Source organism: Cnephaeus nilssonii (assembly GCF_951640355.1).
Source record: "Cnephaeus nilssonii genome assembly, chromosome: 4".
NCBI classification, from domain to species: Eukaryota; Metazoa; Chordata; class Mammalia; order Chiroptera; family Vespertilionidae; genus Cnephaeus; species Cnephaeus nilssonii.
In genome coordinates this window covers 88,675,560-88,698,962 of record NC_137075.1, presented here as the reverse complement: position 1 = coordinate 88,698,962, position 23,403 = coordinate 88,675,560, and the positions used below count along the sequence as shown (strand labels likewise).

General features: G+C 46.7%; 1 protein-coding gene and 1 pseudogene across 4 annotated transcripts in view; both read right to left on the bottom strand.

The window, feature by feature from the left end:
• The window catches only part of GPATCH2L (G-patch domain containing 2 like), a 58,488-nt gene extending 53,309 nt beyond the window's left edge, over nt 1-5,179 (bottom strand). For 2 of the 3 annotated variants that reach the window (XM_079768661.1, XM_079768659.1), the window contains exons 1-2: nt 5,097-5,179; nt 2,126-2,797 (exon numbers count right to left, since the gene is read on the bottom strand). In XM_079768661.1, coding sequence (XP_079624787.1) covers nt 2,126-2,787 — 662 coding nt within the window. In that variant the 5' untranslated portion in view covers nt 2,788-2,797; nt 5,097-5,179. Of the gene's footprint in view, nt 1-2,125; nt 2,798-4,620; nt 4,677-5,096 lie in introns of all 3 variants that reach the window. The other variant, XM_079768660.1, reaches the window with a different exon arrangement.
• LOC307098124 (large ribosomal subunit protein eL21-like) overlaps nt 1-23,403 on the bottom strand; it is a 77,375-nt pseudogene that overhangs the window by 48,247 nt on the left and 5,725 nt on the right. The gene's annotated exons all lie outside the window — the stretch shown is intronic.

Genomic DNA, 23,403 nt, shown 5'->3' with positions numbered 1-23,403 from the left:
CAACATTGTGAAAAGCTACAAGTTGACTAAGTATTTCTTGTTTAATTAAAAATAGCATGATGGGGGAGGGGGAATCTTTATAACCCAAAATTTATATATAAATTGGGTAAATAGACCTTGGAATATACATTAGAGGAAAATTTAAAAAGCCAAATCATAAGCCTACCTAATTGTGCAGCTGGATTAAAAACCATCCAGTAAAGGTACAGGCATACAGACCTACAAAGCTTTTCCTGTTACTCACACAGCCTCACCTCAGAGGTCCCAAGATTTATGTCTTTGTTTTTCAGACAAATTTCAAAAGAAGCAAAGTCCTAAGAAAGGCCATACATCCTTAGGTTATAGAAGTTAAGATGAGAGAAAAAAGAGCCATGGAAAAGGCAAAGTCAAAAGGTAGGAAACATGGTGGTTAAGTATGAACTTAGGAATCAGGTTTGACTTCCAGTTTTGCCACCTTTGGGCAAATTATCTAACCATGCTTAACCTCCATTTCCTCTTCTATAAAATACAAATAGTGAAGTTGTGAGCATTAAGTAAGAATATATGTTATGCATAATAGTACAGTGCCTGGCACAGAGTTAGTGTTTCATAAATGCTAACTAATATCAAAATAGAATACAATGGTTCTCAATTGAGACTATTCAACCCACCTAGGGAACACCCATAGAAGCATTTGGTTTGATAATATGAAGTGGGCAGGTGGATGGAAACAAAGCAAAAATGCCAAATATCCTGCAAGGCATGGGACAATCCCTCACCACAAAGAACTACCCCATCCAAAACACCAACAGCATCTCACCCACTGAGAAACAGATATCGCACATTAATATTAATAATGACAATATTAAAGTATCAAGCTGGGTAGTTTCATTGTTCCTAGGACTATCTAACTGAGAGGTAAAAAATAAAAACTATACTGACATTATAAATATGCACCCAATACATACAAATTTTTCTGGTTCAATGACATCTGACATAAGACTAATGGGACTTAGTACTGTTATTTTCAAAGCCTACGATGTGTTTGGACAACTTGAATATGAGCCATAAAAAATAAACTCAATATAGTCAAACTGTAAGCAGCAGAGAACACAATTATAGCCCAAACATATCTAAAGCCATGATTCTTAATGGGTAAAGGCAGTACCAGGAACATTTACAAACTCCATGTGCGTGGCACCAGCATTTATAATACACACACACATACACACCAACCTCTGCTGAGACCCTGATTCTAAAGAACAATACCCATGTATGAACTACATGGCATAAACAGCAGCAAACTGTCTTTAAAATAAAATTCTGGTTATGCATTTGAGGCACACATTTTAAACCATTTTTAGAAACAAATGTGTTTCCATTACAGTATAGCCTTCTTGACAGAGGGAAATAGAATCATGAATGTTCTTTAACTGGCTGATTTTGCTCAGTAGTTAGAGTGTCGCCCTGCAGACTGAAGGGTCGCCAGTTGGATTCCCAGTCAAGGTCACATGCTTCTGTTGGTTGCAGGTTCAATACCCCACCCCTGGTCGGGGGCAGCCAATCTATGTGCAATACCTCACCCCTGGTCGGAGGCAGCCAATCAATGTGTCTCTCTTACATAGTTGCCTCTCTCTCTCTCTCTCTCTCTCTCTTTCTCTCTGTCCTCTGTCTCTCTCTCTTTCTATCCTTCTCCCTCCCTTCCACTCTCTCTCTCTCTAGAGATAAAAGGGAAAGAAATTCCTCCGGTGAGGATTAAAAACAAAACAAGAGATAGCCCTGGCCAGTGTGGCTCAGTTGGCTGGAATATAGTCCTGTGCATCAGAAGGTGATGGGTTCAACTCCCAGTCAGGGCACATACCAGGCTGCAGGTTCGATCCCTGGTCGGGGCATGTGCAAGAGACAACCAATCAATGTTTCTCTCTCACATTATGGTCTCTCTCTCTCTCTCTCTCCCTTAGTCCCTCTAAAATCAATAAAAATAAATAAAAACTAGAGATAAACACTGGCTAATTGGTTAAAGGAGAGCTACAAAGTCAATATTATAGAAGGTGATTGGACAGAAAGTTAAATTCATCAAGACTGTACATTTGTACTTTGGGTCAAATTAATCAGGAAAAATCTTTCACTAAATAAGAGATCTCACCATTCTGACATGTTCTCATCAGAGCCCTGTTTTTGTTCATCTGCTTCACACTCCATCCTTTCTTTCCTTCCTGTTTTGTTGAGAAAAGTCCTAGTTTCTGCTGATTCACACAATCCGTGGCCTGATGATGTCCAGGGAGTATTCTCCTTCCAGCGTGACAGACGCTGCTTCTTAGCAGACTTGAACCTACACCCTCTCTCATAGCTCCAATCTGACACCTTGAGCTTCTGCTGAAGGCTGGCAGCCACCTCTGAAGTCACTCGCTTCACCTTCCGCCTGCGCCTGAGCGGTCGACAAGGTGCATTTTCAGTAAAGGAGTCAGATTCATGCCAAGAATGTTGCTTACTCTTAACAATGGTGTTGAGAGCTGGATGCCGTTTGGCTACCATTGTGTCATCAGAGTCGCTAAAATTGGTGACCGGGGCCATTTCTCGACAGTCCTTAACGGCCTCATCCAGACTGGACTCAGAGGCCTCACTGTAGCAGCAGGTATGCTCTGCCAGGTGGGTGAAGTCTGAACGGCGCTTCCTGCCTCTCCGTTTGCGAAGCTGCCGCCTCTGCTGCCGAGGGCTCAAGGCCATCTCTTCCCACAGCTCACCAAGCTTATTCTGTTCAGATGTCTGCTCCAAGGCTGAGGCTAAGTCATGTACCAGCTCATCCATGAGGCCACATCTGCCAAAAGAAAGTTTAAAAAGAAAAAAGAAAAAGAGAGCCTGAATAGGAGCTGTTGTTTTAGAAAAATTTTACAAAACAAATCATGTCACTGCAGAGTCCACCCTTTCCATAGAAAATAGTCACCTTTCATCTGCCTACTCTTAGAATCCTACCATCCACGCCCGCTTTGGCCACTGAAAATAGGTGTTTGGCCCCTGTTAAATGCCTGAAGTCAACATGTTTTTAAGCACAAAAACACATTTACCAAATGACAAGGGGAATATTAGCAAACTCAGGGGAATAAATCTTTCCCCCTTTTCCCCAATTAAACATGTCACTAAATTATCTAATGATAAGATCCAAAAAGATAAAAGAATATCTCATCAGACAAGGGCAGAAAAACACTCAACTTCAAAAGCACAGATGAAGGAATATTGTGTAGTATGAGGTCACTGATAAGAATGCTTGTGGAAGAGAATAGAAAGACAACCTTAGTGACAGACTTTAAGGAAAACTGCTTGCTGTTTTATCGATCCAAGAATCTGTAGTGGACCAGGTTTGTACTCTAAATGGAAAAAAGAGACTAAGTTTATACCCGTTCTGGTACCAACTACCATCTGGAAGCTACCAGGTAAAGAATCTTATAAGAGTATATCATATAATTTGTAATTATTAGCAACTTTTAAACTCTTCCCCCATCCTTCAGAAAATAAGTGATCATCTTAATTATGTGCTTTCATGCTAGACCATCACACAATAACAGGATATAACTGAGGCTGAAATGATAGGGATGGGTGGAGTCTCTAAGATTGGTAGCTGACCGCTTTCCAAAATTTCCTACTTTTCCACTCATTCATATCAAACCATCATACATCATATTTCAGGGGTCACTTCAGAGGCAAACCTTTCTTTCTTTTTTTTTTTTTTAAACCTTTCAAGGAATGAAAGTAGTAAGACCAATCTTCAAAATGCCCTTTTAAATGGAAATGTCTAATATAATTTGTATAACACCTACTAAATACATATTAAATTGGCACTTTTTCCCTACCTTGTTAAGACCAAAGTATTTCAAGACCATAATTAGAGCTTAAATCTCTGTGTGACGCCACTCTCAGGCCATATTTCCGTTCATGCAGTTCACATTCTCCAAAGGACTTTTCTAAAACCTTTTTTCATGTGGTCCCAATGCCAACGAACTCAAAAGGCAGGAAAACAGTTGGCTGGCTTACCTGCCACCTCGGTGGGGGCAATGGAGACATCTAGTTCCAAAACTACCAACCAAACAAAACTTCTCCAAGTGTCAAAAGCCACACACACACACACACATGACCACTTCCCTTTAGAAAAGAAGTAGTTTGAAACACCCTGACTGGGGTTTGGGAAACAAGTGTCCCTAGGACCAAAACAGGTAAACAAGTGGGAACAACAGCATGCCTAAGTCTACTTCCCAAATAGAGAACTACCGCTTTAAAAACTCGGGCAGAACTGGACAAACTTTAACGTGGAACTAAGTTACCAAACAACTAGGAGTCGAATGCCTGTGCAGAATCATAGAACTAAGTTACCAAACAACTAGGAGTCGAATGCCTGTGCAGAATCCTTTCCTGCCTCCCAAACTGCAATTCGAAAAGCAGGAGACAGAAGAAGCCTGGGACTCCCGCACCTCCGGTCCAAGAGGACCCTCGGGTCCAGGCCAGCCCTCGGGAAGAGGAAAGGCTGTCTGATTGACGTAAAGGAATAACGGGAAACTGGGAGGAGTAAGAAGCGAGGCAGAGGCAGGGGCGGAGGTTGGGGGCGGAGGAGGCGGGAAAGGCAAGAGGCAACTTCTCAGGCTTGCTCACCAGGGGCCAGGGGCCAGGGGCCAGGGGCCAGGGGTCAGTCTTCTCCGGGAGAGAAACTGCGAAAAAGCAAATCCCGGTGACTAGGCTCTCTCCGTGATCAGGGGTCACAACATGGCCACATATGTGAGGGGGAAAAAACACGCGTGTTTCAAAGGGCTCTCCAAACGCCCCGGCCCGCCCCCGAGGACTAGGGCGACCACGGCCCTGCACACCAAGCCCTCACGCTATCGCCGGCCCAAAGAGCCAGAATGAAGAGGTGATGACCGTCGCCCAGGAGACGGCCCGACCCTCAACTCCCCCCCGCCCCCGGACGGAGGCGATGGGCCCTGAAAAGCAAGGCCCCGTCACCCTCGCTCCTCCCGCCGGCCGCCGCGGCCCCTCAAAGCCTCCGGCCGCTCAGCCACGGCGCAGAGCCCGGAGCCCCGCTGGCGCCACCCCCCGGACCCCGACCCCCTCGACCCGCATCGACCCCTCACCAGCTGCCGCAGGCACTTCCAGCGGCCGCCGCTCTGGGGGCCGAGTCTCCCCGCTAGGGTTTCCCTCTCTGACCTCATTTCCGGTATGGGCCGGAGGGGGTGGGGCGACGACAGAGTGGGAGGAGCTATCTGCGCGGGAGGGCTCGCCCCCGCCCAGCACTTCCGGCCCGCGGTCTCCCCTACTTCCGCCCCAAGTAGGGCGGGGCCGTGGGGGAAAGCCTGGAGACCCTACTGGGGGCCAGGAGAGGCCGCGGTTGGGGCGGGGGCGAGACAAGGGGTGAGGTGCCCGTCTGGGGAAGGACGTCTCCGTGCCGGCCTCATCTTCGTCAGGAAACTGGGCGCTAGAGAGGGCCTAGGCCTCATCCCTGCTTGCTGACCTACTTTCATAAAGGGTGTGTGGAGTTGAAGGGGAAATGGATCCTCCTTTCAACCATTTGAGTTGGTGCAACCTTTGGCAGGGTAGCTTAGCAGTGAGTTACTCAGGGTGTTAAAAAAAATACACATGCCTTGAGCAACAAAACAAGTAAAGTACTACTGGATTAGAACTCAAGAGTAAAAGAAATATCTATGAGTTCATACCGATACAAGGTAATTATCTGAATACTGATATGGATACGTTAACAAATGGAAAGAATAGTTAACGCTAGTGCGGAAGAATTCCAAATAATTTATGTAGATACTCCACCCTGAAGCGTAACTCTCAGCTCCTTAAATGTGGGCTGTGCCTAGTGACTTCCAAAGAGTACAGTCAGGAGGGAAATGAGTAACTTGATGGTAGAGAAAACACTTCCTCAGCCAGGTGATCAAGGTTCACATCAGCAGTGATAAATCATGTTGACAGTCTGTGGACTAGATATGATGAGAGCGGTATTTTATCTCCTTCCAAACCCATAACCCCAGCCTGATCAAAGAAAATCAGACAAACCCCAACTGAGGAACATGCTACAGAATGCCTGACCAGTATTCCTCAAAATTGCCAAGGTCATCGAGGACAAGGACAGTCTGAGAAACTGTCACAGCCAAGAGGAGACTAGGGCAACGTGACAACTTAATGTAAGGTGGTATCCTCAGTGGGATAGTAGAACAGCAAAAAGGACATTAGGTAAAAAGTAAAGAAATCTGGATAAAGTACGGGCTTTAGTTAATAATATCTCAATATTGGTTCATTAATTGTGACAAATGTGCTGTACTAATTTGCACAGCTAGAGATATTAATAATAGGGGAAACTGGGTATGAGGTATATAGGAACCATGTGCAGTGCCTTCGTAATTTTCTGTAAACCTAAAACAACTCTAAAATTAAAGTTTATTTTTTAAAATGCACATGCCTGTTGGCCCAGAAATTCAGGCTCTAGGAATTTTATTCTAAGGAAAAATTGGAAATGGGCACAAAATACAGGTTAAATACAGGTAAATTCATCTTTGCAGCATTGTGGAAGGAGAGGTGAGAAGATTAGGAAAAAAAGCCAGAAACCCTAGAACAGTGGTTAGTTATCTAAACTATGGTACATCTATGGGATGGAATACCTTTGAGCTTTTGAAAATTGTCATGGGAGAATATTTTAATGACATGAAAAGTTGTCAAATTATGATTGTGTACATTTCTTTTTTATTGTGTACATTTCTATATGAATATTATACTTTAATAAAACAGTTACTCTAAAAATGTAGAGTATGACTCTAATCATGTATAAAGGAAATTAAATCTGTATTTGCTTAGGAATGTGACCAGAATGATACACTACAAACCATCCAAAATAGTTCCATTATAAATGACTATATTTATGACCTGTTGTTTGTCTGAACGTTCAGAATTGTTTATAGGGTAAATTTATTATGAAAAGAATTAAGAGAGGAGACATAGATGACTGAGCTTTCGAGCCAGAGTGACTAAAAGAGTGGCATTTGCACAGCTAGAGGAGAAAAGAAGCGATCTGGATAAAGTACAGTTTTGTGGGAAGATGATTGATTCTACTTTGGACATGCTGAATCTGTGACTTCCGCAGGACAGAAAGATGGAAATATTCAAAAGGTGTCTGCAGCCACCAGCCCTCTTTTCTGAATAAGTGAAGTTCTCCCCCACAAATCATATCAGCTTCCAAGATGTCAGTTGCCTCTAGCAGCACTGAAAGCACCCGCTTTTCTTGATATCCAGCTTTTATTTTCATCTTTCTGCTAGAAATCACCACTTGTTTACTCCACTAGCATCTCCAAGTTAAGATGGCGAAACAAAGTTGAATTTATTCCATAGTCCCTATGAAATCTGCCCCTTCTCCATTGTTCCCCCTTTGGGAAATTTCACCACCATTATGAAGTCACTCAGGTGAAAAGCTTCAAGGCCATTTTTAGTTCCTGCTTCTTCCTTATACCTTTTTATCTAATGAAATGCCAATCTTCATGGATTCTACTTCTACAGTATTCTTGCACCCACCCTCCCTCTTGCTTGCTCTCTGCCATTGGCCTTGTCTGGGTAGGCAACCACTCTTCCAGATGGTGTAGCTAAGCCAAGACTGTTAAAGCTGCAATTTGTTGGGGAGCATGGGGAAGTGTAATAAAAGGGCAGCTCACACTGACTTTGTGAAGGGTCCAGAAAAGGAAATTAGAATTTATGGAGCACCAATATGCCAGGAACTGTCCCAGAAATGCATAGAAGATTAAGTTAGGTGACAAAATAATACAGTTATACATTGTATAATGATGGAGATACATTCTGAGAAATATGGTGTTAGGGGATTTCATCATTATGCAAATGTCCTAGAGTGCACTTACACAAACCTAGATGGTGTAGCCTACTACACACCAAGGTATAATATAGCCTATTGCTCCTAGGTTGTATCTATACAGTATGTTACTGAACTGAATACTGTAAGCAAGTGTAACACAATGGTATTTGTGTATCTAAACATATCTAAGCATGAAAGAGCTTAGATATGTTTAGATACACAAATACCATTGTGTTACACTTGCTTACAGTATTCAGTTCAGTAAAGATGCAGCACAAGAGATTTTTTAAATGGCGCAGCTGTATAGGGAACGTAGCATGAATAGTGCTTACAGGACTGGAAGTTGCTCTGGGTGAATGACTGGGTGAATGTGAAGGCCTAGGATATTACTGTACAAAACTGTCCACTTTATAAATACTGCCCCACGTGCCCTCCCCTTCCTTCCTTTTGACAGGGTCAGAAATAGAACATTGAAGTTGTCAAGGCTGCTCCATGAACAGGGATGTGGGTTGGATTGATTGGAAATATCCAGGAGAAATTGGCTGGGTAAGATGTAGATCACCATAATAGTGACTGTCAAGAGGGAGTTAAAGGTGGCCTGAGGATCAGTAGAAATGAGAAATCAAGATGGAGAGATCAATATAGGAGATTATCGTGGCCATATGGTTTTGACTATTGCATGTTGGAGCAGTGGTCATATTAAAGAAATTTGTGGTATTCATTAAAAAATGAGGGTGTCAGCCCTGACCGGTTTGGCTCCGTGGATAGAGCGTCAGCCTGCGGACTGAAAGGTCCCGGGTTCGATTCCGGTCAAGGGCATGGACCTTGGTTGTGGGCACATCCCCAGTGGGGGGTGTGCAGGAGGCAGCTGATCGATGTTTCTCTCTCATTGATGTTTCTAACTCTCCCTCTCCCTTCCTCTCTGTAAAAAATCAATAAAATATATATTTTAAAAAATGAGGGTGTCTAACATGGAGAGGGTGAAGAACTGAGGACTCAATCTTTTGACTTTGATTTTGGCTCCATTGGTTCTCTTCCATTGAATTGATGGAAGAAATAAAACTTATCTATGTTTTACATCATTACAATCTGAAAATATATCCAAAGTACAGGGCAGGCTGGCTCCACAATACCACAGAAAGCTTTTACTAATATGGCAGTGGCACTTCGTACTTTCTATGGTTGCTCCTGTAGGCCTGTGTCCTTGTACAGGATCGTAGGTCCTCAACAATTTACAGCAAGGTACTCTGAAGACCATCAGGTTAGATCTGGGAAGGCTGAACATGTAGCCCTGGGGGACCAGGCTCCTCTGTGCTGAAACAGGTCAGTGGCTACTGATTGGGATGTCATCTGTGCACTGAAAACAGGTGCAGTGAGTGAGAGGGAACCTATTGCCCAGCTTCACTGATACTGATCCCGTGAGAGAAAAAAAATTCCTCCTAAATCACATATCCTTTTATTTCTTACAGAAAGTTTAGTTCCATTATAATCTTACTAGAGGCCTCGTGCACGAAATTTGTGCAGCCTGCACCCTCTTGCAAATCTGGGACCCCTCGGGGGATGTCTGACTGCCTCTCGCAATCCAGGACCGCTGGCTCCTAACTGCTCGCCTGAGTGCCTGCCTCATCGCCCCTAACCACTCGCCTACCTGCTTGATCGCCCCTAACAACTCTGCCTGCCTGCCTGATTGCCCCTAACCACTCTAGGAGCCATGCACTTAACCACTAAATTATAATGCTTCTAAAATGAATGTGAGTGTTTACCACATTAAATACACATAGCAAAACATACATTCATATATACATGCTATATATTAACTAGAAGCCCGATACATGAAAATTCATGCACTGGAGGGGGGGGGTCCCTCAGCCCAGCCTGCCCCCTCTCACAGTCCAGGAGCCCTCAGGGGCAGGAGGCGACCCGGCGATCAGGGGAAGGTGATGCCCCATCACACCTCTGCTGCTGCCACTGCCGACAGCACAAGCCTTGGCCGCCCCTGGTTACCTGAGCCTCAGGCGGCCCTGGGCAGCTGGGTAGCTGCCATTCGAGGCTTGCCTGAACCTTGGGCCACCCCTGGGTGGCTGGGGAGCTGAGGGGACTGGGCACTGCCATCTTGTGGCCGTGGGCGCTGCCATCTTTGAGGACAGGGCAGTCAATTAGCATATTCCCTCCTTATTGGCTGTGGGCACCGCCATCTTTGCAATAGCATGAGGGTCAATTAGCATATTCCCTCTTTATTAGATAGGATTGTTAGACATAGTGGATTATACAAAGATTTCTATACGCCATTACTTATTGACAAAATCATTTAATTAATCCTCAAAATTATCCTTTAATTTAAGTGCTAGTGTTCTAATACAGATGAAGAAACTGAAGCTCAGAGAGGTTAAACAAGGTCACAAAGCTGGTATGAAATAACTGTGATTGGAACTAGGCATCTGACTCCAAAATCAGATGTCTTTTTATTGTACTTTCTCCTCCCCTTTTGGGAGGTATTTGGCGGGTATTGCCTGTACTCACATCCATTCACTTAATCAGGATATATTTAGTGAGTGCCTACCATGTCCTAGATATGAAGATGCACCTGTGAACAACATAGACAAAAGCCCCTGCCTTCAGGGTTCTTTCATCCCAGGGAAGGAAGACAAACAATTGATGGATCAATATGCGAACTGTCAGGTGGCGGAAATGCTTTGAAGAATAACAAAGAAGGATAAGGGGAAAGAAGTGCTGGGTGTGGGGACTTGCTGCTATTTGTGATATGTCTCCTTGATAAGGGCTCATCTGAGCAAATACCACAAAGAAAGGAGGGAATGTGCCATCCAACCTTCTCAGGGACAAGCATTCCAGGCAGAGGGAACAGTCAGGGCAGGGGCCATGAGGTGGTGCGTTAGTTTCCTACGGCTACTGTACAAAGTACCAAAAATTGGGTGGCTTTTAAATAGCAGAAATGTATTCTCTCATAGCTCTGGAGGCTAGACACCCAAAATCACAGTGTTAGCCGTGCTGTGCTCCTTCCAAATACTCTAGGGAAGGATCCTTGTCTCCTAGCTTCTGGTGGTTCTTGGCATTCCTTGGCCTTAGATGCATCACTCCAATCTCTGCCTCCATCGTCACATGACAGTCTTCCCTCTGTGTATGGCTATCTCTTTGTCTCTTCTCTTCTTGTAAGCACACAAGCCATTGGATTGGAGACCATCCTAATCCAGTAATCTTCATCTTAATCTTAATCCATCTATAAAGACTCTAATTTCCAAATAAGTTAACATTCATAGACCCTGGAGGTTAGAACTTGAACATATCTTTTTGGAGGGCACATTAATGGCATCATCTTACCACAGTCCTCCCTCTTGTCATGTTTATTCATGTCCCTCCCACATGCAAAATGTTCACACCTTATCCCAGATACCCAAAAGTCTCTTTCAACCATGGCGTCAGGATGGGAGTCTAGGATGGTTTGATCTATGTTAGGACCAAATGCAACTCCTCATATGTGGCTCTTCTTGAGATTTATCCATTAAAAGGACAAGTAGGCACTGTTCTGGTTAGGTAGGGACCTGGGTTGTTTAGAATATTTACATTTAATATGATTATTGATATGGTTAGTATATTAGTTTGCAAGGGCTGCAATAACAAAGTACCACAGACTAAGTAGCTTAAAAAACAGAATTTTATTTTCCCCAACCTGCTATAGCAGTCTCTCTATCATCTATGCTGGCCTCCACTTGCTTTCCAATCCCAAAGCCATTGCTGTCTATCTTAGGGATGGTTTTTGTCTTGTTTTGGTTTGGGTTTGGCAGCATCAAACTTCTAGACACCAATTTGTGTATCGATTACCTATTTCACAATAATGCTACATAAGCCACTCCAACATTTTGCTTAAAACAACATCCACATATTATTTCTCACAAGCCCATTAGCTGGCTGGAAAGTCCTGCCCATCTGGGCCAGAACTGGCAGATCTTAGCTGGGCTCGCTCATGTACCTGCAGTGAGCTAGAGGCTGGCTGCTCTAGTATGTATTTGTCTGGGACAACGTGGTTCTCCTCCATGTCTGCCACATGGCTCCATCAGGCTGGCATAGGCATCTCACGACCAGAGGCCAGCCCTGGTTACTTTCTCATGACTGTGATAGTATTCTAAGAGAGGTACTCACAGAGGTGCACACTCTAAGACAGAAACCCACGGCACTTTTTCATGCCTCTGCTCGAATCAAGCTTGTAATTGACCCAATGGCTGAAGCTGGTGACAAGGCCAAGCCCAGAGTCAGTGCAGAAAGGCACTAACAAAGGGTGTGGCTACAGAGAGGCATGAAAGGTCAGGGACAGTCATGAAATCAGTCTACGCTACCGGTGAAGTAGGTATTAGTATTATCATCATTGTCCCCACTTTACAGACAGGAAACTGAGGCACAGAGAAGTGCTTGCCGGAGGTCTCAGCTAATGTGTGGTGGAGTTTGGGTTTGAACCCAGGTGGTTTGGCTGTGAAGTCCCTGTGCACAATGCAGTACTGCTCTCTGGGAACAGGCCCAGGGCATTATGCAAGCCTCTAACCCAGTGGTTCTCAACCTTTCTAATGCCACAACCTTTTAATCCAGTTCCTCATGTTGTGGTGACCCCCAACCATAAAATTATTTTCGTTGCTACTTCATAACTGTAATTTTGCTACTGTTAATGAATCGTAATGTAAATATCTGTGTTTTCCGATGGTCTTAGGCTCTCCAGCAGCGGTTCTCAACCTGTGGGTCGTGACAGATATTTACATTACGATTCATTAACAGTAGCAAAATTACAGTTATGAAGTAGCAACAAAAATAATTTTATGGTTGGGGGTCACCACAACATGAGGAACTGTATTAAAGGGTGGCGGCATTAGAAAGGTTGAGAACCACTGCTCTCACCCATCTGGATAATGGGTCATCCAGCCTCCTGTTGGGGCCTGCCAGGGACTGCAGGCTCACCGCTCCCTAGCTCAGCCAGTGCCCTCAGAGTTCATCCAGCAGCCATAGCCCTCCAAGGCCTGCATCCGGTGGTCCACGGGGGGAGGCCCTGCCAGTCCTGTTTCCCTGTCTCCAGTGCCTGTGGCTGCACAACGAGGCCTTTCAGGGGTTAAAGGCAAGAAACCGAGAAACAAAAGAAGGAATAAAGTCAAGAAATGTGCCATGAAGCTTCTTGCAGCGCAAAGCAGAGAAAGTCATTTCCAACTTCTTTCATCTCCTAGATGAAGCCACTAAATAAAGGGGCAAAGCGGCGAACACAGGGCTTTTAATCTGCCTCATCTCCTTCATAATAACTGCAAATTTTCCCTGGGCCCCTGGGAGTGAGCCTCTTCCCTCTGCTCGGCCTTATCTCCCCCTCCACATTTCGCCGGCGCCACGCCGCTCCCCGCGCGCGCTGCCCGGGCCGTCCCGGCGAGGCCTGGGGGAGCCGGCGCTCCCCGCCTCATTGTTCCCGCAGCCCCGGGCTCCGGAGGAGGGATGAAGGCCAGTCAAAGGGAAGCGGGCTCGCGGTGGCTTCATTAACGGCGGCCTTTCAGCGACGCGCATATCAGAGACAGGCCTTTTCAGAGGTGCTAATTAGCAATTTGGAGCCTTCCCCCCTCTGGAGAGGAGCCTTCAATCTAACAAGTGGGAACAGCGCTGCGCCCCCTTTTCCTTGCCTTTAACATTTATTGTTTTCCATTCTCCCTCTCTCCTTCTCTTCCCCCCTCCCAGCCCGCCGCATTGTCCAGCTCATCGCCACCAGATAAGGCCGATGGGGGGAGGGGTAGCATCATTAATCACTCTCAATTCTTTGCTAATGATAACTTTCTCTGTTGCACCGAGAGAAGTTAATCTTTCTTAGATGCTGAGAGAAAGAGGAGAGTTGGGACCCGGTGCGGGTGAACACGGAAGGGTGGAGATGACAAAAAAAGACTATAATCCCCTTCCCCCACACAATTCCCCAATTTCCCCTCCTACCTTGTGTCATTGCAGTTAGATACTTGTGTCATTGCAGTTAGATACTCTCATTCTTTCGGTCCCCTCTACCCTGCAGCAGCCTTACTCAACCGATAGAAATCAAACTTGCTCTTAAAAGTTCAGCTCAGATGCCACCTCCTCTGTGAAGCCAACCCTGATTGTCCTGTGCAGCCAGAATTTCCCTCCCTCCTCCTCCTGAAATCCCATAGCACTTCACACACCGCTCTCATGGTGAATTCTGCCCATGTGACGGTTGTTTTCAACTCCAGTGTAGAGACCACAGAATCTGAAATGTTTAGATCCTCCAGAGAACCAGAGGACAGTAAATGTGAATGAAAGCATCAACAAGTCCCTGACTGCCACAGGAGTATAGGCTTCTTTCTTTCTTTCTTTCTTTCTTTCTTTCTTTTTTAACCAAATATATAAATAACACTTGCTCCCGATCAGATACTGTTCTAAGTACTTACAACCCTAAGTACAACAACCCCCTGAGGTAGGTGTGATTCCCATTTTGCATGAGGAAACTGACACAGAGACGTTAAGTACCTTGCCTATGATCACAGAGCTGTTAAGCAACAGAACTGCGTTTCACACCCAGGCTGTCTGGCTCCAGAATCTGTTCTTAAAACTCTTTTGATAGGATATGATCTTGGCCCCGGCCTCTCCACCCGGATGGAAGAATGGGCTGGGAGGGAAGCCCACGCCAAAAGTGCAGGCCTGCGCAGAAGGGATGATAAAGGTGGCCAATAAGCCAAGTCCTCGCCTGAAAAGCCACCCAACCCAGATCTGAAGTCGGGTGCTTGGCATATGGCTACAGAGTGAACACCATCAGTAGTGGCCTAAGCCCTGGGCCCCTGGACCATGACAGTGACCCCCCAGGCTAACCTGGTTTTCCCTTCTCACTCCAGGCCCACTCCACTCACTGAGGCAACAGGAGCAACATTCCCAACAAACTCTGGGCTCTGCTGTACAGCACTGAGTGCAGTGGCGTGCCCTGGAGAGGGAGGGAAGGCAGGAGAGCCCCTGAAAATCCCCTCCGAATTATAAACATATCCTCTTTAAGTACATTTCTAAGGATAACATTTGTATTACTCTGTCCTGTGCCTGCAGATAGGGCCGCAGTATCTCCTCCATCTCCCCTCCTTTCTCTCCACTCTGCTGGGAGCAGTCTCTATCAGAAGCGAAGCTGGCAATCCGCTTCCCTGCAATTGTTTCGATCGAGGGGAAAAATTAATTTCTGCCTATCGTTAATTGAGAGAATTGTGTGGAGGGCGAGGGAAGGGGAGGGGGGAGACGAGGAAGGAAGAAGGCGGAGGGGAGCAATCGTGTTATTAACCGTGTCCCTTTCATAAGCAAATATTCTGATTGCCATCAGTGAGATGAGAGGCTCATTAATGCAGGAAGCAGAGAGGTGATTAGAGAACTTTCAAGAGCTATTGAGCGAAGCGGGAGGGAGGGTTGAGGATCTGGAGGCTCTGGGAATTTGGGAAGGACTGGGCTGGGGGGGGGGGGGGGGTGAAGGGGAAGCCACTGGCCCTGTAGATGGGCTTTCCTGCTCTTCTGCCTCCCTCAGCCCCTCTCCCCAGCACTCACTTTCAAACAGTCCCCAAAGCCATCAGCTAGAGTTGGGAAAATGCAAAAAAAAAAAAGAGTGAAAACTTTGCAAAAGTCAACTCTTCTCTAAAGACATTAAGTTCATGCTAAATTGGTAGTCTGTAGGTCAAATTTTCTAGCCCCCCCATACAGGTGGTTTGTCATATAGCATGTGTTTTAAAAATCATGTCATTGTCTTTACAAGATTGTCTCCACGATCCAATTTGCCAGTCCCCCACCAGTTCCTGTTTATTTCCCCATCCTGCCTCACTTGTTTATGTCCCTGCCTGAACTGTGACATCATCTGTCTGTAGCTCCTAGTCAGGCTGAGAACTGCTGGAGGCCCTGGGGTGGGGGACTGGGAGTGAAGGGATGGTGAGAGGAAGTGGGCATGTGGGATGGTGGCAGGAATGAATGCTGTTGGTGCCACCTCACACCCTCGAAGACCACCTCTGATTTCAGCCAGAGCTGTGCTGGTCAGGCCTCTGTGAACCCATTCCAACCAAACCCACCTTGAGAGGAGACTCACATTTCTCTCCAGTTTTCTGCCCTAGGGACTTCTCCAAGAAGATGATGCTCAGCAGTACCCATCACCCGCACACAAGCTGGATGGAGAAGTATGGGAGAGTTTATATCCCTGGGAGAAGTTAATGTTTCTTAGATGCTGAGAGAAAGAGGAGAGTTCTTTTTCATCAAGAAGCCAGCGATGAAAAACCCTCAGCCAATGAGGGACAGGAGCCTGTGGGCAGATAGCCCAGGCTTTCTGGAAAGATCATTCTGGGAAGCATCCTGTACTTGGCTCAGAGGCCTAGTGACATCAAGCCCCACTGCCCTCTCAATAACACACTCTCTTATTGGCTTTCTCCACCCTCACTCCTGCTTCCTGTTGTCATGTCTCAGATGATCTGTACCTAATTCTGCTCAAGCTCCTCTTTCAGGGGAACAAAAACTAAGTCAGTTGCCATATGTATCCTCAATATGAAGGGTAGGAGATAGTCACCAGGGAGAAGTGGCAAGCGCTGCATCAGAGAATGGTTCCATGTGGCTCTGGGCAGCAGTGATGTTAGACACATGGGCATGTGCAAGGCCAAAAGGGCCAAGACCAGGAGCCAGACAAGACTTGGGTTGAACTCAGGTGCTGAGAGAACGCCACACAAGAAGCCAGCGACGAAAAGCACCTAGAAACTGACTGTCTGTCTTGGTCAGGAAGAGCCATGTGGCAGCACAGCTCAAAGGCCAACTCCCCAGGCTGTGGCCAGCCACTGCTCAAGGTACCTCAGACCCTGCAGGGCCATCTCTAGGTGCTTCCAAACCCCTCGCAACCTTCTCTCCCAAATGTGGACATGAAAAAGTCCCCATGACAAATAGGAAACCTGACCAGTCCTTCCTCATAACCAGGTCCTTTAGCTCCCAGAGTGCATCCCAATGTCTGTTTTCAAAATAAGGGACCCCCAGCTGGAGGCACAAAGGGAGGCAGAGGCTGCCTCTGGGAAAGGGTTCTGAGGGAGAGGCAACTGATGCAGGGCTCAGGGACAGGAAGCTATGATTGCTCTCTCCCCCACCTCCCACATCTGGATTCTCTTCCAGGAACCACATGTTCCCTCCCACCACATTCTGACTCTAAATGTAGGAGGGACACCAGCAAGGAGACCAAGACCAAAAAGAGGCCAAGGAAAAAAAGAAAAGGGAGAGAGAGGAAAGAGAGGGAGAGGTACTTGGAGGTTTTCAGAACAATCTCCATTCTCTACGGTGCTTTCTGTTTAAAAAAATGAAAGAGGAATGATGGAGAAGGGGAGAGAGTCAGACAAGTTTAATGATGTGTGTTCAAAGCTCAGATTGGAAAAATGACAGAGAAAAGCAGCCTGTTTCGGCACTAATAAATTGTTCTCTGCCGTAAGAGGCGCCTGTCGCGGCATTAATACAGGCCCCTAATACACGGGTCAGGGTTAAGTAATTCTCTCCGGCAACTTAAGCGAATAATGAAGCTGGCAGCGGCTGGTGGTGCGGTGGGAGAGATGGTCTATGCCGCGGGCACTTTGTCTTCATTTATTATGCCAGCGGCGGCAGGGACGGGAAGCCTCCACTGAGGAGATATCGCTTCATTTCGGCAAGGTAATGAAAGCCGGGTTGGGGGGAGGATAAACCAATTTGCCAGCTGACAATGGAAGGAGTGATTTGCGGACTCAAGAAGGAGAGAGGAGGCTCCATGCACAAGGAGGCACAAGGCTAAACCAAAGTGGGCCAAGGCCCTCCCACGGCACAGAAACCATATAGAGACCCAGAGTGGGGCAAGTGAGCCAAGCTGGAGATGCAGGGGGGAGGAGGGGGGAGGAATGAGGGGAGGAGCAAGAAAGCCCAGAGCCAGGTGAGTGAGAAGGTGGATAAAAGGGCCCATGGGGAGTGAGGGGAAGGAACAGAGATCAGACCAAGGGAAAGAAAGATCATGAACATACTGGGCCAAGGGTCAGGAGTGAGGCATTGTGGGGAAGAAAAGAAACTGAGGCAGAAGCTGGGTACAAGTAAAGGTCAAGGCTAGTCTGTCAGAGAAAGTTGGATGGGGACTGCAGGGGGAAAGTATATGCAGGTTGTAAACAAATTAGAAATGTCTAGAGCTCAACTGTCCTTGAATTGGAGAGCCTGAAGTTCCCTCAGAACACCCTGATAGACAGACGGTTCACTGCCTGTGTGGACAGGGTGAACCAGGTTGTTAGTTTCTGTCCTCCAGTGATATCCTCAGGCAGCAATCCGATTTGAGGACAGAAGGCCTGAGGTTGTTATTGGGGGAGTAAGTTGGAGGTGTGATCACAAACCTGGAGCATCTCTTCCCTCTGGAACAGTCCAAATCACAGCCGGACCCCCACCCTCGTTCTGCCTTTAAAATGGGGGAGGGTGACCTCTCCCTGGGTTAGATGCTCAGTTAAGTACCTCCCTCCAGCAGCTTGGCCCAATTACAAGTTGCCATTTTCTGCCTCATGGGAACTAGGCAAGAGAGCTGGGCAGAACTGGTGAAGAGACACACTTCTGCCAGTCCTCACAATTGTATCTGGTATGCACTTCAAGGTCACATATGAACCAAGTGGAACACCCATAGGAAAAGGCATAACCCAGGGATAGAAACAGGGGTATGTAGCATTGCCCTGTTATTTCCCCAAACACCGGCAACCCTTCTTTCTTCCTTTCAGGACCAAGATCTTTGGACAGCTCCAACCAGAACTCCCGCCAACTAAACAGGATTTCTTGGTAGATTATCATGTTTCAAGTTCCCTAAGATCCATTCCTCCCCTCTCCCACCAAGATTAAGGTGAGCAGATCTGTAGCAGTTGATAGGGAAGAGTCTCAACTTCCCCATCCTCCTCTTGCCAACATGCACTTCTCTCCCTCTTACCCTACACTCGATCCTCCACCCCCACCCCACGCATTCCCAAGTAACACTGCCACTTTCCTCTCTTGATGTGGGTTAAGGATTTCCAATAAGGACCGAGCATTTGAAGCTTAACACTGCGTCTCAGGAGGAACCAGGCCAATTTCACACTAATCTAACCCATGAAGGGAGAGAGCATCGGAAGCAAAAATTACATCAAAGAGAAGTTAATGCCGAGAAGCAGGCGACATAAAAAGGAGCTGCTTTCAGTTTCAAATGACTACACCAATCTGGATTAAGAGATCAGCCTGCCAAATGCCTGTATCACCATGTCTGTGCCTGAGCACCAAGCAGAAGGAGGTCTTGTCCTCAGGGGCCACTCTGACTGGGGGTCAGAGGAGAAAATGATGCATCCATCCTAACTCCACATTCAGTGACATAGGACATACTAATGGCTTTTTAGGGTGGGCCGGGAGGAAGTTAAAGAGATATAAGAAAAAAGACTGGAAGGAAGCATGTCAAAATGCTAACTTCGTCTTTAGGTGATTTTGTTTCCCTCTCTATTACTCCAAGTTTTCTGTAGTACATTTATATTACTTTCATAGTGACAAAAATAAAATAGATGTTTAAACAGCAATGGAAACTTGATGGTTTCCTCTCCATCTGGAATGTATATCTCCAGGCATTTTCCTTGGCACTTAGCACAGTTATGTTTATGTGTGAAAAATCACTTTTATAAATGACTGTGCTGAGGATTATGAGGGTATGGTCAGAGATGGAGTCGTGTGGTAGGGGGCTGTAGGTCAATGCACTTATTCTAAGACAGAAACAGCACACTTGGAACTTTTAACACTTTAATGCCCTCTTTCTTGCAGGATAGGGGAGCTCTGTTGAATTCTCAGCCCTTCGCAGCGAGCCTGATGCAATACCATTTATTGAATGAGTAAAGGAATGAATGGAAGGAAAACTAAAGATCTCTCCCATTTCATCTGACCACAGAATTGCTCCAAAGTAGTCGATTGGGACTTATCCCCCCTTCCCCCACAGGCCCCACTGCTCCTTCCCAAACACTTGACCTGGTGCCCAGGTCGGAATTCTTTTTGCCCTCATGTGTTCCCAGTGTGACAAGGGTTGCTGGGCTGCCAATATCCCTGGCCCTGAGACCACCCAGCTGTCCTGATCACTGTCCACTGACCCTGGGGAATGACCCACGGCATAAAGAAGTGGAAGAGGAGCAAGAGGAAGTGGATCCAGCCTGCTGAGCCCCCCGGGGAGAAGCCGCCAGTCATCCCGTTGTAAGTGGAGCTGAAATGAGACCAGCCTCCTGCGCACCCCTCCTCCTGCGCACCCCCAGGCAGCAGCCTGACAAGTGTAAATCCCAGAATGAATGAAGGCGCCCGGCCTCGCGGAGCTGGTGTCTCGGCGTGCATCTCCGCACTGATTGACTTGTCTCCTCTGCGAGGCTGACTCTATCAGCTCCTCGGTGCCTCCAATTCCAGGTGTGATTTAGTTTGGAGATGAGAGGTGACAGTTAACATTGGTACTCGTCACTGTAGATCAGACGCAGTCACGCTGTCTCTCCCCTCTCCTCCTCCCCAGCGCCCGCGCCTCCTCGGAGACAAGCCGCGGTCAGCGCGCTGGCTCCCGCGCCCACTCACCGCCCCTCAGCCAGCGCTGTCTTTCTTCCCGACTCCGTTCTGCCCTCCGCCTTCCCAAGGGTTTTCCCTCCGCGCCCAGTGCCGTGACCTGACCAGCCCTGGAGCCCTCGTTTTCCCTGGGAAGCTTGAGGGGCTTTTCCTTTCCGCACCTTCTCGTCTTCTCTCTGCCCGGGTTAGCCGCCCTCAGTCCTAGCTGGTCCCTGGCTCAGAACCCGTGCAGGAGCCGGGGAGGGGGGTGGCAGGGGGGGGGGAGGGGTGGCTATTCACTTATCGAGGGCCTTTCTCAACAGAGGGCGGGGTTTGGTTTTGTTTCCTTTATTTTTCCATTGAGGTATAACTCACACAGGATGCACCATTCTAAGCGTAAGGTGCCGTTACTTTTTACATAGGTAACCACCTGTGGCCACCACCCTGGTCAAGCTGTAGAACATTCCTAGCCATCGGATTGTCTCCCTCAAGTGCTGACCCTCTCCCAGTCAAGGAGACATTTGGGATAAAAACCCTGTTGAAAGGAGACCTGGATTCCATGTGAGCAAAATCTCTAGTGCCTGGAGCACCCAGAAGAGTCTAGAGATTGTGTGCGGGGATGGGAGTGTCTCGACAGATCTCAGGAAGCCCACCACCCAGGGCAACCGCAGTGGCAGTGACTTCTGACCTTGTGCTCCATTCACAGCCATGTCCTCTGCTTTGGATAGCGGGGTACAGGAGTGGAGAAGATCTCAAAAGGCTACTTGGTCAGCCCCCACCACCAGGCCGGGCCACATCCCAAACCACGCGAGCCTTTCCAGTTTCTGAAGAGTCGTCCCTGTTTCAGCAACGTGTGACCTTGTCAGTGGGTCAGCTCATTCTCCCTCCAAACCTACTCTCTCTTTCTTTTCTTGAACATTGCATTCATTCTATAGGCCTCTGTGGGTTTAAGCCTCACAGTCTTATCCATGCAGAGACAAGAAGATATGGTCCTTCTGAAGCAACCTCTAGTCTCACAGGGGAAGCAGACATGACTCCCAATATCTATTCAACGGGGCTAAGTAAGTGTTCTGTAGAGAGACAGACAAAGAGCCAGAGAGAAAACAGTAGTTACTTCTATTTAGCTGGGGGAGGAGGATGGGGGGAGGGGGGAAAGAACTGAAGAAAGAAAAAAGCAAATATGGCAAATATTTCAAATATGGCGGAGTAATGGGGATAAGAAACTATGCCAGTCTTATAGTTCTAGTCTGCGTAGGCACCAATGGTGGGAACTCCCATTGGCACGCCAGCCCTTGGCAGCATAAACCTAGGCAGGACATGGATAGGCACACTCTTGGGATAGCCTAAGCTGCATGAGCATCATGGGTATTCTTTTTTTCATGCAACCACTAATTACTGGGTGGTGAACAAGACAGATGAGGTCCTAGCTCGCACAGCACTTAGGAGAAAAAGATAACCAGTCAGGTAATTTTAGGTTGCAATCATGGAACTAGGAGTCTGGAGACCCCAGATGTTTTTTACTGAGGTGGAACACACATGCGGTAAAGTGTACAAATTTTAGAATACGGCCCAATGAATATTTACGTATGTATACACCAGCTGTATGCAGTTAAGTGTTTGACTGGCTCTGCGGTGGGGGGGGGGGGGGGGGGGGGCGGGGCGGGGGAGCCCTGATTGCTATTTTGCCCATTACTGTGGTGCAAATATTCTCACCATGGTTGATTTCAAGTCACCAACATTATGTCACTGAATACAGAGTTGGGAAGAGATGCCTACAATTGATTCTTATCAGCTGGTGTGAGCCAGCTTGAGTTGGATCAGGCAACCCCCTATACAATGTATAATATACTCATGTACTCAGATCAAGATATGGTACAGTTCCAGCACCCCAGAAGTATCTGTCATGCCTCCTCACCATCAAGGGGAGATGTAACTTTTTTGAATTTATATATTTTAAAATTAAAAATGTTTATGCTATGCAACATGATGGCTTAGTATAAATATAGATAGTAAAATGATTACTACAGTATCATTTTGTGTGTAGTTGAGAGTACCTGAAATCTACTCTGTTAGCATATTTCCGGTGTTCAACACAGTATCATTAGGTGTAGTTATCATGCTGGTACATTAAATCTCCAGGCTTTTTCATCCTACATAACTGCATCTTTGTACCCTTTGACCAACGTCTCCCAAAAGAAAGTTTTGAGAATAATAATCTTGTTGAAAAATCCCTGGATGAGATGTGAACAAAGTCCCCCAGGTCATGGAGGACTCAGGAGAATCTAGAAGGTTGGTGAGGGTGAAGTTCCTTTCTAGGTTTCTAGAAAGTGAAATGTTGAGTGAAATGAGAGATTTTATCCCTTCAAGCCCCAGAGTTCTAAGGGATCCCCAGAGACACTTAGGGAACACTGATGAAGGGGCTCAAGAGGGGGGATGGATGGGCCTCAACACCAAACTCTTCTGACTCAACTGCAGTGGCTCCACTATGTTTGTGTTTTACATGGTTCCTGTGCAGAATTTCATTTGAAGAAAAAGTTCTGCAGCTAAAATTAGTCTGTACTGCCCGGCCAGTTTGGCTCAGGGGTGGAGCATCAACCCATGAACCAAGAGGCCACTGGTTCAACTCCCAGTCAGGGCACATGCCCAGGTTTCAGGGTTGATCTCCAGTAAGGGTGTGCAGGAGGCAGCTGATCGATGTTCCTCCCTCATCGATGTTTCTATCTCTCTGTACTTCTCCCTTTCTCTCTCTAAAATCAATAAAAACATATTTAAAAATAAAATAAAAATAGTCTATACTTCTCTTACTGCTCCAAATGGTCTCTGCAGCACTAACATGCATTGATTCTCTGACCACTGTCTGTCCCCACAGATTCTTCACTCCCACCTTCATGTAGTCCTGCACTGGGCTGGGAATAGGATTCTCATCTTCTCAATAGAGAACATTCTCTATCTCCCTGACCCCTGGCACACACTTCCATCTCAGGCCTATCTGCCATGGCAGCTGCTGAGAATGCAGATTCCTGGCCTTTGGGGACCCTGTCACCTCA